The sequence below is a fragment of the Durio zibethinus genome, chromosome 5 (genome assembly GCF_047325235.1).
Source record: "Durio zibethinus cultivar Kanyao isolate XHJ-2024 chromosome 5, ASM4732523v1, whole genome shotgun sequence".
In the NCBI taxonomy this organism is placed as follows: Eukaryota; Viridiplantae; Streptophyta; class Magnoliopsida; order Malvales; family Malvaceae; genus Durio; species Durio zibethinus.
In genome coordinates this window covers 27,288,893-27,304,374 of record NC_143166.1, presented here as the reverse complement: position 1 = coordinate 27,304,374, position 15,482 = coordinate 27,288,893, and the positions used below count along the sequence as shown (strand labels likewise).

Genomic DNA, 15,482 nt, shown 5'->3' with positions numbered 1-15,482 from the left:
AAACTTTATTATCAAATTTCTTTTTGACTTTGCTGCTAGTTCTTCTTCTGGGAGGACTATGGTGTTTTTTTTTGGTTTTTGTTATGCTTGTGTGTGTGAATGGCTATAGCCTAATAACCCCTTAAAAAGATTGCTTTATATGTTTTTTTTAGTAGTGTTCCCTTTGGTTCCCCATGTTCATTTTGATTGCCAAAGCTAACTCTATTTATAGAGCTAATTAGGAGATCAAATTTTCAGATTTTTTTGGATTTTTGTGGACTTTCTAAGATTATTATCAGCTTTGTTGGAATCTTAGAGGCCAAAAGTTAAGCAAGGAAGTTGTCAGAAAAGTTAGAAATTTCAATGAAGATTTTCAATGTATTAAATGCACTATGACTTTGGTGAAGGAAGATAGAAAAGCAAGGAAGAAAGGGAAAAAAAGTCAGAATTAATAATAATAATAATAATAATAATAATAATAATAATAATTTTATTTAAGTTAAACGAAACTGGACAAAATGGGTATTTACAATAAAAATGTTTGACGAGCCCTACAAATGCTCAAAATCAAGATATTATGGTAACTCTTAAAAAATAATGTGTATTTTAAGTTATCGCTAATATTATTTAACATATAAATGATAATTTCTTGTAAATATATAACTTATCTTTATTTAATATAAACTTGCAAGATAATAAATATTACTGTCGATAAATATGGTATAAATTATAGAAATTTAATTTGGGAGACTTTTATTTATTTTTATCATTTTGTTGTTACCCAATAATATTGTTTATTATATATATGTATGATTTTGTTTTTTTTTTTTTGAAAAATTTATTTTAATTTGACATCTCATCATAAATAAATTATTTTATATATGTTATAACTCCGAAGATTTTGATATAACTTTAAAAAAAAATGCTTATTTATATATATAAATTTAAATAAATTAAATTAATTCGTACATTGCATGGATAGTCTATTTATCATATATTATTATTCTAACTGTAGAACAAAAATAGCACAAAGTAGAGTACCATTGTTCTCTCCTATTCACAAGCAGTCCCCTATTTGATGTTTTGGTTGCGATCTTTGCAAAGAACAAGCACACTTAATATTTCTTTTTTTTTTTTTTTTATTGCTCTCTAATTCCTCGATATTTTACTGTTTTATTGTTGAAGATTTCAAGTTTCTAAACCCATCTCCTTAACATGCACCAGCGCCGTTTTTCCTTTTATATTTTCTCTCTTGTTTTTTACATTTCTTTATAATTTATTTTCATAAATTATTATTTTTTAAGAAGTGGTGTATTCTCTCCCTAACCAACTATCATATGCTTTGTTTTGTTTTTTTTAATATAATATATATCTTTATATAAGAATTTAGGGGAGAAAAGGTTACTCATTCCAGCAATATCGAAGAATGCCACATGTTTAAATGAGAACTTGTATTGAACTTAGAGATCATTTGAAAAAATATTTAACAATAATAATCAAATTTAAATCTTATAAATTAATCAAAATATCTAATTTTACTAATTTCAAATGAAGGATTTTTTCTTTAAAAATGAATATTATGGCATATGCATTCTATTCTTTCTATAACTCCAATTTTAATTTTTTGGAAAAATAACTATTAAAATAATTATATGTTATTTTATCTCTTCATATGTTTTGACTTTTTACTTTATTCTTCACTTCTATTTTGTTTTCCTTATAAATTTCATCTTACAATTAGCTTCAAGAAAAAGAATTTTGCATTTTAACACATTTGCACGAACTAGTTATGTTTTTCTTAATCATCTCTTTGCTTTTTTATTTTATCACTTTTTATGACTCATTTTTTCATATTATGAAATAACTATTACTCTTATTACAAGAAAATGAAAAATTAGTGGTAGTGTTTTAGTGATGTTTCAAATAAATTGATTGATGATAGTATTAATATGTTTGAAAACATTTTCACTACAAGATAAAGAGTTAGAAGTTAAAAACATCCATTCGGAAAGTAATGATTATTATTTTTTACGAAATTTAGTTTTAGTTTTAATTTTAATTTTTAATATTTATATTTGCATTGATACCCACTATCCAATGCAATTACCTTTTTTGTTTTGTTTAAAAAAAAATAGCTAATCTAAAATAAATAAATAATGAAAATAAATTTATTAAAGATTTTAGAAATTATCTCTTCTACTTTTCACATTTCCTTACTCATTGTAGTCTGGTACCAATGGAAAGTTGCACCAACCTGCCTAGAAATTGTAGTTACGACAAACTAACGAATTAATTCTTGGACTGGTTTGGTTTCCCCGGTCAGAAAATTGGCCCAGGCTGCCCAGCTTAGAGCAAGAAAACTGCCATGTACCATATCTAGGTCAAAAGTAATTTTTAGCCTTTCAGAATTAGGGGTAACTTGTGATAATCAACGTGATTTTGATTTTTGTCACGAATTTTATCACACTATATACTTATCCGAAAATTAATTATCCAAAAAAAAAAGGTTAATTTTGAAGTAAGCATTATATGATCAATTTTTTTTATGTGGTTAGAAGTACAATTATCTCAGTTTGGATGTTAGTTTTAGATTTGGTTTAGATTTTATTGGGAATTTCTTAATTCATAATAATCCAAGTTGTAGGAATTTCAAGAACATTAGAAATTGAGTAATTAATAAATCGACAACATTTGAGATGATTAAGATTATGACTAAATAGTTTCATTTAAAAGGTATACGAGTCAATAGATACATGCATGTTGGTAAAAATGGACTATATCTATTAACTTAGGATAAAATATATAAATAATCAATCTATTTTAGATAATTTTTTAAAATAATTATTTAAGTATTAATATTTTTAATTTAATGTTTAAGTTTGAGGAAGTATTTTTTTCTCATTCAACCATTAGCATTTAACAGCATGTTGAAGTGGCATTACTACATCAATTGTTAGGTGACACGACATTTGACAAACCACGTGGCATTGTTGATATGGAATTATATTTTTGAAAAAATAAATAAATTTTGGTTATTTAATTTTTAAAACTTTTTATTTTAATCACTTAACTTTGAAAATTTATAATTTAGTCATTGATAAATAAGTCCTCAATTTTTATTAAAAAAATGGAAATAATCATTTGATATATTTATTGTATTAAATTAAATTATAAATTTTTTATTTTATTGTAATTATATCATTTAAATTTGAAAAATAAATAAATATTATCCAATTGCTAAAATTACTAAAATAGCATTACTTAAATTTTTTATGATTCAGTCAATCTACATAAATCCAAATAAGTATTTCATATTTCATAATATTAAAATTCTAATTATAATAAAAATTCATAATTGTTATTTCATGAAATAAAATATTAATAGAAATATAGATAACATAAATTTATTGTAATTAGAACTTTCATAATATGAAATATGAAATTTACTAATATTTTGATTTTCATTACCAACGGCTCATTATTATTATGAATTTATGATAAGGTGATCACCAGCATTTATGAAATTTAATATAATAAGTTATTTTATTATATATGTTATTTATTCAAATAAATCATTGAATTTTATAAAAAAATAAAAATAAACATTCAATATTTTTATTATATGAAATTAAATTATGAACTTTTATTTTAATATAATTATATCATTTAAATTTGAAAAATAGAAAAATATGAATCAATTGCCAAAATTATTAAAATATTATTATTTCAAATATTTATCCTTATGTTAATTCAAATAAATTCAATTGACTATTTTAAATTTTTATATTTTGATCACTAATATTTGTGAAATTATTAATATTTGGCTGTCACCCTCAATGTAATTTTATAACAATTTAATCATCAAAGGTTTATGGAATTTAATATAATAAATTATTTTATTTTATTTTATGATCTATATTTATTTTAATATTTTATTACATGAAATTAAAACTAAATCTTGACAAATTTAAGTGGTATAATTACAATAAAATAAAAAATATAATTTAATTCTACGCAATAAAAATATTAAATACATATTTTTATTTTTTTTTATAAAATTTGAAAACTTATTTGTTAGTGATTAAATTGTAAAATTTTAAAATTAAATGACTAGAATAGAAAATTTTAAAAAAATTAAATGATTGAAATTTATTTATTGTTTTAAAAATTTTGTAATTATATGTTAGTAATACCACGTGCTTTGTTAGACGATGTGACAATGTCACGTGATACTTGACACCTAACAGCTTACGTGATATTATCACTTCAACACATTATTAGTCACTAATGGTGAAGTGATAAAAAAATACATACTCAAACTGATTAAATTTAAAAAGTTAATTTTAAAAAAACTTATAAAATTGAGTGACTACTTGTATACTTTACCCATAAACTTAATTTCTTTTACACGGTGACGCTCAAAGACAAATTTGGGGGCATGACAGAAGTCATAAGCCTTCAAAAAATTATTGATATTGCTATAGTATAAAACTTGATTCTTTTAATACAAAATTCATCCTCTTCTTTAATTTGATTCATTATTTTTTATTTTTTTTCATGATTTTATTTATTTCGCTCCGGTGATGCAGCTCATTTTTCTCTAAACTGATTCACACGCATCTACTTAATTTATCATGCCAACATCATGGTCCACGGTTTTTCTGAAATTTTATTCCTTTTAGAAAAGGACCAATATTTGTATGAGAAAATGTTTAGGTATCTCTTTGAGGAGGCTTATTCGGAAGTTTGCACAGAAAGGCAAAACCATGAATCACTTTTGGTCAAGCGTCAACAACAGCCAATAGGTAGAAGCAAATTAAATCCTATTAATTCTTCTTTTGATTACTTTTATTAGTAGTAGTAACCTTTTCTACTGGCAATCTTTGAACAGGACAAGGTTTGGACAGATCGTAACCGTCCCTTTTGTAATACTGCCACGGGTAGCACCATGAGGTAATACATTCCACGATTATGATGTTACTTTGCAATTTGGTCAATTGACTGGCTGTACAAATCTAAAAGAATAGCAGCCGCCTCTCTAGTGTCAAAGGTTGATTTCAACAAGTTCATTTGCAACAAATTAAAATGTGATTTATAAATTAAATTATATATGAATTAAAAACGACGCTTTTTTATATATAACAATATCATCAAGATTAATTATCTTTCACGCACTATCTTGCAGTTGCAGAGTTTGTAGTTTTCTAGCCATGAACACTCTCGTCCGAAATGCCACATCAAATTTTAACTGTAGATCATTTGATAGCTACAAGCTCTTGGATCAAAACAACGAAAGAATTGAAGAAAATCTTGGCCAATATAGGACGTTTTCCAAGAGAAGACCTCAGAGCATGGTGGCTTCCTTTAGTTACAGGCGAGACCGAGCCAAGAGAAGGCAGATTTTCTTGAGATCATACAAGTTATCGGCAGTGGACGACAAGTGGGAACAATCCAAGATAAAGTCACGCAAACTAAAGAAGATGGTGGTTAAGGTTAAGACTGTCGTGGTATCAGTAGTGTCGTTTATGAGAATTGGTTCGTTAAAATCTAGTAGTTGTCGATCAGCAATTTGTGCAGCTGCTCGTATCTCGATTAAGAAGTGTTGTTGAGTGTTTATGAAGTTAAATTTGGCTGAGTAAGCCAAACTTTTCGTAGTTGTCGATCAGCAATTTGTGCAGCTGCTCGTATCTCGATTAAGAAGTGTTGTTGAATGTTTATGGAGTTAAATTTGGTTGAGTAAGCCAAACTTTTCATTGTTGATATTCTCTGAGTTTTACTCGACTATTATGTTGAGGTGAATAACAGTAGCAAATATTAACTTAAAATTTGCAGTTTTGCACAGGCTAGAAGATCATCCAGCAATTGATTTTTTTGGTTCTCTGATTGCAGTTAAGAGTGGAGACTTAAGCGCATGATTCATATTTTGTTGTCGGGTTAAACAATGTCCTAAAATAATTCTAATCCATCAACCCGGCCGTCCCTGTCTTGGTATCAGAATTAAACATATCAGCTTTCTCTAAAGAAATGAAATGTCATTAGGCCAAAAGGTTGAAGCAAAATGTATTAACTTTTCTATTGGATGAATTTGTAGTTTCATTTTTTTTTTTTTAAACATTCCACATTTACGAATCTTACTCCTGAATAATTGTTGTTTCATCATTTTATCCGATCAAACTATAGCTAAGACTTAATTTGCCCAAAAGCAGGGAAAATATCAGCCAAAATTAATGTTCAAAATCACCGACAATAGCACTTATAATACAAATATATATATATATATATATATCAAAGCCAAAATAGACAAAACAGATGGCGGCATTTGAATTTAGTTAGACATACAAAAAATCCGGCCTAAGTAACAGCAAAGCCAGTTCACATCCACCCGTACGCAACAATGCCCTAAATCGAGGGAGCAAACCCAACGAAATTCCCCCACCACCTCCTCCTCCATGTTCTTTCCAGATTTCACCGTAGAAGAAGAAGAAGAGTCTCTTTCTTCTTCTCTTTCTATGGACTATGCCCACCAAAGGGCTGATCACTAGGATAGTCAGCCGCACACCATGGACTCTGGACCCCATTATCCACCAAAATATGTCATGCTCAATGATCAAGGGAACCTTAGGCCTCCTCCCCATAGACGCCACATTCCTCGTTACCATTCACATCATCATGGTTCAGGAGGAAATTGTTGCCTAAAGTGTATATGTTGTTGCTATTGCTTCCTTTTTATATTGATTCTTGTTCTTTTCGGCACAGCCTTTTTTCTTTTGACAGTTTATAAACCCCAAAAGCCTTCTTACAATGTTAGTCAGGTTGTGGTCAAGGCTTTCAATATCCAGACAGATCTTAGCCTCTACACAGAATTCTCTGTTTCCGTAAAGGCAGATAATCCCAATGATTATATAGGCTTCATTTATGGGAAGGAAAGCTCTGTTGCTGTTTTATACACGGGAACAACTCTTTGTTCAGGCAAGCTCCCAGTTTTTCATCAACCCGGAAACAACATTACCTTGATGAATATTCTGCTGAAAGGAAAGAACGAGTTTGGTTCAGGTCTTCAAGAAACTCTCCTTCAAAACCAAAAGGAGGGGAAAATTCCTTTACTCATTACAGTAAAGACGCCCGTAAACATTGTGATTGCAGGTTTCCCCTTAAGACAGGTTCTTGTTTTTGTTAACTGCTCTTTACTTGTTGACAGTTTGTCGCCAAACGACACAATTGGGATTTTGTCAAGTAACTATGCTTATGACGTTGGCCTCTGAGTCCCAATTCTCCTCAGCCATATTTTCTCTTTCCTTATTTATTCCTGATTGCAGTTAAGCTTTCCCAGAATCTGTATGCTTCCAAGAAACAGATATACAGAGTTACAGATGTAGATATTTTTGTTCCATAGGCCTTTTTTATAGTTGGTTTTGAAAGTGTAATGAAGCTTTTTTATCCTCGAATCTCAACTTCTTGTAATCTCAATTTAAACAATATACTCAGGAAATTGTAACATTAATATAATGTTCATGTAGAGAAGTGCATCTAATAAACTTGGCTTTTGGTTTTAGATTTAGAGAAGAGTCACGTTGACGCCACTCGAAGGCAAAAGAATAGTAAGGGAAATTTTTTTTTTTTTCCTACCAAGCAAACAGAAGGCAGAAGCAAACATAACCGATTATTCGCAACATTTGGACCAATACTGTAATCAAAGATCTTAAAGCAATTCAAGAAACAAGCGAGTAATACAAATTAATGGTCACACTTTCTAACCAGGTGATTACCTGTTAAACAGGACCTTAATTTCTCAAACAACAGCCAAGCAATACAAATTAAACTTTCATAAACTCCGGAAGTGATTTCTTGTTACAATCATTTGCAGCGTTTGCTGATGCATAAGATGATTGAAAACAACTTTTGTACATCATCCTAACCTTTACACTGCGTTATAATTGACTGCAAGCCATCTTTCTCTTTATTTCTTTCATCACAACAAGCTACTTGCACAAATTTTGACCCCGTCCTCTTATTAGATCAGGTAATTTTACATTCGTATATGTTTTTTTTGTATTTAATATATAAAAATTATTATGTTAAAATTGTATCACAAACAAAAAATGTATATTTTATTTATTAAATCTATAAATAATTTTTATTAAAATTTAAAACTATCAATCAATCTGCCCTGTAATAATCCGTCATACACAGAAAATTTGAATTAACATTCATCTATCGACCCCGTAAAACAAATCAGTGAAGTGGGGCGCTGATTCCAGAGTGAACTAATTATAACACATTATCTTTTGCCTTTTTGTGCCAAAGAAAAAGCAATATTAATAAAACTAAAATTAGACCCGTGTTTTATTGTGAGATTGTCTTTTATTTTTTAAATTATATTTTAAAAACAAGAAAAGTAAAATTATTTTATCAAATTTTAATGGATGACAATTCATAAACAAATATAAGTGTATTTCTTTATAAATGAATAATAAAAATATTTAAAAAATACAAATACAAATTAAAGATGTTAGCAACATGTGAGTCTAAGAATCTGACAACAAGATGTGAAAAACATTTTAAAATCTCAAAATCAAAGGAGTCATCATTAATTTTTTTTAAAATGTGTGATTGGTAACCTAAAAAGTATATCTTTCTAATAAAATAATAAAATGAATTTAAAGTTTATAAAAAAAATAATTTAGTTTGAGAAAAACAGTGATGGATTTGGAAGTTGGTTATGCATAGGAAAGATTAATACCCCTATAATGGTTATTAAAATTGGTAGCAATTGATTGCATGTTGTCCTTGAATTTTAATAAAAATGTCCTAAGTTTACTATTTGAAAATTAATTCTTTAAATTTCATTTATTCCTTTAAAATCATTATTTTTAAAATCAAATCATTATAAGTTTTGAATTTTGAAAAAACCATTTTATTTTTGAATTTTTGAAAATGAATCTATTTGTTTTGGATCAAGATGAAAAATCCTTAGTATTGAAACATTCCCTTCATTCCCCTATATTTAGCGAAATTTCAAAAATATCCCCTTCCTTTAGAAAGTTTCGTAATATCCCATAAAACCAAAATAACATTTATCATAAATAATAATTGTTTAGAATCCCTCTATATGTAGGCCAAATCTCAAGATTATTTTTACTTGAAATGTCACCTTATTTTATTTTTTGAAAACATTTAAAAAAACTTTATTTAAAAAGCATATAAATGATATGATAAGTGTGACAAGACATAATATGTCCATGGAAATTAAAGTGTGAATGAAAATATAAATGCATGAATACAATGACAATTTAAAAATGCTAATGCAAGCAACAATTTATTAAAATGAAATACAAATACAAGAAAATGAGTCTAAGGTTAACTGGTTCGGTTAGGTTTTTGGTTTAGGATTTGGTTTAGGGTGTAAGGTTTGAATTAGGGATTAGGATTAGGATTTAAGGTTTAAGATTAAATTTAGGGTTTAGAGTTTGATTTAGAGTTTAAGATTTGGGGTTTAAGTTAGAGTTTAGGGTTAGGATTTAGGGTTTAGGGTATGAGATTTGGGTTAGTGTTTAGGATTTAGGTTAGGGTTTAGGGTTAGATTTAATGTTTAGGTTAGGCTTTAGGTTTTGAGATTTAGGTTAGAGTTTAGGGTTTAGGCTAGGCTTTAGGGTTTATAGTTTAGTTTTTGATGTGATTAATATGCATGCTAATGCTTTATAATAATTGAGTGGTAATCATGACACTAAAAAACATGAAATGCAAAGCATGAAACTAAATTACCATGACAAATATGTGACTAAAGCATTTTAACAAACACTTAGCTAATTAAATCATTCCAAAACTACATGCCTGAAACAAAGCAAGTGTTGAGGCCATGGGAAGGATGGTGGGGTCTTGGCCATGCCATAGGGAAGGCTAGGCCAAGAATTTAGGCCATGCTAGAACATTTTTGTTGGTTATTTCATCAAACATTTAGGAAACTCATGAAAATTTGCATTTTAATTTCATCAAACACCTTGAAAACAACTAAAATGCTAACTTTCTAATTTCAAAAATTTATTCAAACATTGAAAAAACATATTTAGAATACTATTTATTATTACCAAGAACTTTCATCAAACACCTAGAAAACTACTAAATGAATAGTTAAAGAAAACCATTTTTTAAACCACAAAACATGTAGCAAACAAGTCACAAAGCAAGGAAACATATAATTATAAGATTGCATCGCCAAAAACACGTTAAAACACATAATGGCAGCTAACAAACCATCAAAGGAATGAGAAAAAAAAAATACACAAATGAAGATATGGATGGTATGAAAAATGAAAAAAAAAAAGGTAAAAAAATGGCTACCTTACTAAGCTTTCACAAAAGAAAAGTTTTTTCTCCCCAATTTTTTTTTGTATGGCATCACTCATTTGCTTACTACCCAACCCCCAATTCTAACCCTTCATGCCTGGATTTAATGACCAATCTCTTTTATACTTGTTAGATCAAATTACATTCAGGGGTGGTCATTTGTTTGTCATTTTCCTCCATGCTTAGTTGTCATCTTCCTTTAATGAAAGCCCTTTGATCCAAACCACCTTTAATCCTTAAGTCAACTTCATTTGCAACACACATTTTGGAAACATTTTAAGTGTCCCTTAATGTAATGTGAATTTATAATTTTGCCCACTTTTAGTGATTAACCCTTTTTTCATGTTTTTCTTTTGATTTTGTGCTTTAATGATGATCTTATGATTTTATTATGCCAAAGAATGATAATAGGGGTCTTAAATATAAATTTGTGCTTGCACTCAAAATTTGACCATATTTTGACCAAATTTACGGGAATACCTTTAAAGCCTATTTTTGAATTTTTAGTCAACTTTCGAATTTTGAGATCTGAAATCTTATTTTAATAATTCTAAGCCTTGATATTCTGAATCAACAATGATTTTGAAAAGTTGGCCTAAGTTTAAGTAAAAGTTTATCAAGGGGCATTTTGGTTATTTTTACTCAAAGTTCGATTTTTCATTAAAATCTTTGAGGATTCAATAGTTTGACTTGATATTTCTAAAATGACCTAGTTTTGACCAAATTCAACTAAATTCGAATAAGTTTGACTAAGTTGACTGTTAAGCTGACCATTGACTTTTTCTTTGATTTTTGCTACTTTTCTTGCATCAACTTAAAAATCAACTTATTTAACAATCATGAAACTTTTGTAAAAGCATAAAAAATCTTAGAAAAGACCTGGGTCTTAATTTTTAAAGCATCACAATTGACTAAAACATGCCCAAACAAAATTATATGTCTACAAAGACAAATATAAGTACATATTTTCCTTGTTTCTCTACCACATTGAAACATTTTCCATTCCACCACCATTATTATTCTTTCATCTTGTTTTTTGAGAAAGTTGTGAGAGGATGGGAGAATTTGGAAAAATGAGATGAGGAAAAATGAAATTAAAAAAAATGAAAGTTGTGTGTATAGAAAAATGATAGAGAAACAATGTGATAATGGAAAAAAAAAGTAAAAATAAAAAATAAAAGACATTTGGTAAGATGAAAAGAAATGAAAGAAAGGGAAAAATAAAATTTTAAAAAATAAAAAAATAAAAGAAATTAAAAGATTAAAAAAAAAAAAAGAAGTAGAAAAGAATAAAAAAGGTTAAAAATTTTAAAAAAAGTAAGATATGAAAAGAAATTAAAGAAAGAGGAAAAATAAAATAAAAAATTTTAAAAACAAAGGAGAAGGTGTAAGGGTTTTGTGGACACTAGCACCATCATATAATTTCATCAATAAATATAAGAAATTATTTTTTAAAAAAGTTAAAAAAAGTTAAATATTAATTATATGGATGATGATTAATTTTTTTAATATAAATTATAATTGAATTATATAAATGTAGTTCTTTTTTATTAAACTAAGGTATTCAATAATATCTTTATTAATATAAGACATATATAAATATAAATAATAAAACATATTCTTTTATATATTTTAAGGATTGTTAGGACAAAGTATTCCAAACTCAATTTTGATTTGATGTAAATTGTTCAAAAAGGCAAATTTTGACTTATCTTTATTTTTTTTAAAAAAATCACACTCATTTGATCGTGGTGAATCAAAACCCATTTGATATAAGTGGTTTTGTCATCCTTACATCCATTGACCTTTTTTTTTTTACAAAATTTATCTAATACAAAAAGTTTTTAGAAACAAAAAAATTTACAAAAAAAGAAACCAAATGGGATGACACTTAAATTTATTAAATTAATGTATTAAATAAATACTTTTTAACAAAATACATATATAAATAAAGAATTAAATAAACAATAAAATATATTTTTTATACATACCAGGGCTGAGATGTTACACCCAAAATTTTGCTCTTACTCGTGCTTGATTTAAAAAAGCTTAATTCGATTATCCCGAATTAAAAAAAAAAGAATTAGTTAAAGATTAAAATTGTTGAAATTGGCTTGAATTGGAATTGTAAAGTTTGATTGAAATACTTGGCTAATGCATTTAGCCTCATTTTATTAGAATAGTCATATAGGAATTAGAGTTCGATTCTAAGATTGAATTTTAGTGGAAAAAAAAAACTATTAGAGATATTGTTTTGTATAGATTAAAATTTAATGCCTATTTAAAGAACTTAAAATCAAGCACCAGGAATCAATAATTAAGAGGATCGACAGAAGAGAAAAAATTAAAAAAAAATTGTTAGTGAAGATTTTTTTGGATTAGCCTTCTTGAAGCATAATTTTAGCATTGGACATTTCTTTGGATATGGATTTGGTTGATAGATGTCTAAAGGGATTTAGTAAAAAAATATAAAGAGAAAATTAATCAAAATTTAGTTTTTTTTTGTGATTTTAAAAAAAAAAATCTAGATTTTTTGGCAATTTTGAACTTTTCGATTGAATTTTTTAGTGAGTTTGGGTTTTTCGATTGAATTTTTTAGTAAGGTTGAATTTTCTAATAAGTTATAGGTGGGACTTTTGAACTTTCCATCATTGATTTCTAGGATTTATTGTCGGTTTTTGAGATTTTTACCAGAATCCGGGTTATGTTCAGTTTTCCGATTGGTATTCAAAATTTTCTAGAAATAAGATAGAAAGAATCGATTAAAGAGAGAAAATGAAAAGGAAAAAGTGAGAAAACAAATGAAAAAGGCTTTAAATACCTCCTAAAATTGTATCATTTCAAGTTTTAAAAATTTTGAAAACTTGTGATTTACTTGACCAAATTCATGCCCGACTCAAAGTAAAACTCAACCTGCTCTGCATGATTTCTTTTTCTTATTTTCATTTGTTTTCTTGCTTTGATTTTTTTTTATTAATGTTATTTTATTACTTTGATTATTTATTTATATTTGGTTAATTTTATTTATTTTGATTAAGTTATTTATTTGGTTTAATGTTTAAAGTTTTTTTTTTCAAATTTTTTTATTTAATTTGTAAAATAATTAAGAATAAATAAAATTTCAACAAATAATGAAATTCTAAGAGAGTTGTGGATGTTTAATTTTCTTAGAAATTTTTAAGTGAGAGAATTTATCTAAATTCAATTAAAGCGTTGGAAGATTTAGAAATTGGTCCTAAGATAAGAATTTTTATTTATTTCTAATTTGAGTAAAATTAAAATTATGAATAAATTGTAATGATCTAATTTTCTTGAGTGATTAATTATTAGACAAATTGTGATTATATGTATTATTGTTATAAATTTGACTATGTATATTATTATGGCATTTTATCTGTTTTCATAAAATATTTAATAAATTTGATGGCGAAGCATTTTCAAGGAAACAAGCATGTTACTTGAATATTCTTGAGGTGATGAATATTTGTAGGCGGTTGACCAAGGTGTCGAAGAAAACCTAAAATATTTTCAATATTTAAATATTAAAATTAACAAAAATAATAAAGAATAAAGAATAAGTTAGGAACATATTAATTAAGGCGAAAAAGATAATTTAAGATTAATTGATATAAATTTGTGGGCATAAAGGGAGTGCTATAAGCTTTCCTACATGTAACCAAATTCTTGAACTTAGTTCTATTTAAAAGACTAGAACCTATTCTTTTTAGGGATCTTTAGTCAAGCTTGGGATTTCCTATGAAAGGATAGATTCTCTTAAGTGATCAATCATGCCTAGATAAAAAAGATTGGTGGGGGACTTCATGTGTTGTATCTAATAGATTAGTTCTCATACTTAAATGTTATGATAGTTAGGTGGCTCCACTGGGAACATTAGAGAGTCGAGCTAGTTGTTAATCTTAGGTTGTTTTATGCCTTATTTATTGGTCTTACTTTGATTATTTGTGTATTTATTTTTGTTTACTAACATTTTTGTTTTTTGTATTATTATTTAGTGAATTATTTAACAAGGCATGAAATCTAAAATTTATGTATAAAATGTGCGAAGGGTTTGTATGTTCATACATACACTTTTTACTCAAGTTTTATCTTTTTTAAAAGGGAGCAAGTACATACACTCTCGTAAAGTGATAACTTTCACATGAGTTAGTGAAACACTTCCACTTAAATTGAATCTTTTTTGTTTGAAACCTATAATAGGTGAGGGTTGGGTTTTCTTACTAGTCTTTAATTAATGATGATGTGAGGAACAATTAGGGACTTTTAGGTTGTCAAGACATCCAAACCTTACATATAATGAACCATAAGAAGTCAACCCTAGGTTAGAGCCTTGTCCAACTATTGTTAGAATGTAATGTAAGTTAGAACACATGAAAGAATTTTGTAGTTTCATTTGTATAAATTTTGTGATAAAGTCAAAAGGGTTTGAGTTTTTTCAATCTTTCTTGCTTTGTTATGTGGCAAACATTAACACATTCATACATTTATTCAGCTATGCATCATTGAATTTTATGTATATAGCATCTTATCATGCATTCATCCATTCATGCATCATTATATTATTATGTTAACCTAGGTAGTCATTTATTCATTCATGCATCATTATGGGGCAAACATTAACTCATGATCCATTCATGCAGTCATTTATCAATTCATGAATCATTGAATTGTTACATATCACATCTATTACATGCAATCATATATTCATTCATGCATGTAAAAGAATTTATCTAACAAGTTAGGATGATTTTTAGCATCTAGTAACACATCATTTTAATTGTGGTAAAAGTGTTTAAGGATATCTCAATCACGAGAGAATTATAGGCAGCCTACTGATTACCATTATAACACTCATTCTCCAACAAAGCTTATGAAGTAGGAATAAGGAAACTAAATTGAAAAGGTTGAGAAGACCTAAATAGAAATCAAGGGAGAATTAGAAAATATTATGGAGATGCTTAATAAGATGAATAAAGGAAAAGCTGTAAAGGAAACTCTCATTTTGTAAAACTGTCCATTTTAAGATGTTATGGGCATATTATATCCTTTTAGATATAGCCCCTACCAAGCCAAAATATCTTAAAGGGAACAAGTAAAATAACTTATTTTTTATAGGGCTTATCCAAATTCATATCCTAGAA

General features: G+C 27.3%; 2 protein-coding genes across 2 annotated transcripts; both read left to right on the top strand.

Moving 5' to 3' along the window:
* Positions 1-5,142: 5,142 nt before the first annotated feature.
* Positions 5,143-5,804, top strand: LOC149518877 (uncharacterized). Its single transcript, XM_089761491.1, has one exon. The coding sequence runs from the start codon at positions 5,190-5,192 to the stop codon at positions 5,586-5,588; it is 399 nt and encodes a 132-aa protein (XP_089617617.1). The 5' UTR covers positions 5,143-5,189; the 3' UTR covers positions 5,589-5,804.
* Positions 5,805-6,539: 735 nt separating this feature from the next.
* LOC111281601 (NDR1/HIN1-like protein 6) lies at positions 6,540-7,372 on the top strand. The gene is made up of 2 exons (XM_022869304.2): positions 6,540-7,212; positions 7,296-7,372. The coding sequence occupies exons 1-2, from the start codon at positions 6,540-6,542 to the stop codon at positions 7,370-7,372; spliced, it is 750 nt and encodes a 249-aa protein (XP_022725039.2).
* Positions 7,373-15,482: the final 8,110 nt, after the last annotated feature.

Bases quoted from the DNA above. Each gene is read 5' to 3' on its own strand.
- LOC149518877 (XM_089761491.1), top strand. From the start codon at position 5,190: ATGAACACTCTCGTCCGAAATGCCACATCAAATTTTAACTGTAGATCA.
- LOC111281601 (XM_022869304.2), top strand. From the start codon at position 6,540: ATGGACTCTGGACCCCATTATCCACCAAAATATGTCATGCTCAATGAT. The intron at 7,213-7,295 runs GTAACTATGCTT...TCCTGATTGCAG, and splicing joins CACAATTGGGATTTTGTCAA to TTAAGCTTTCCCAGAATCTG.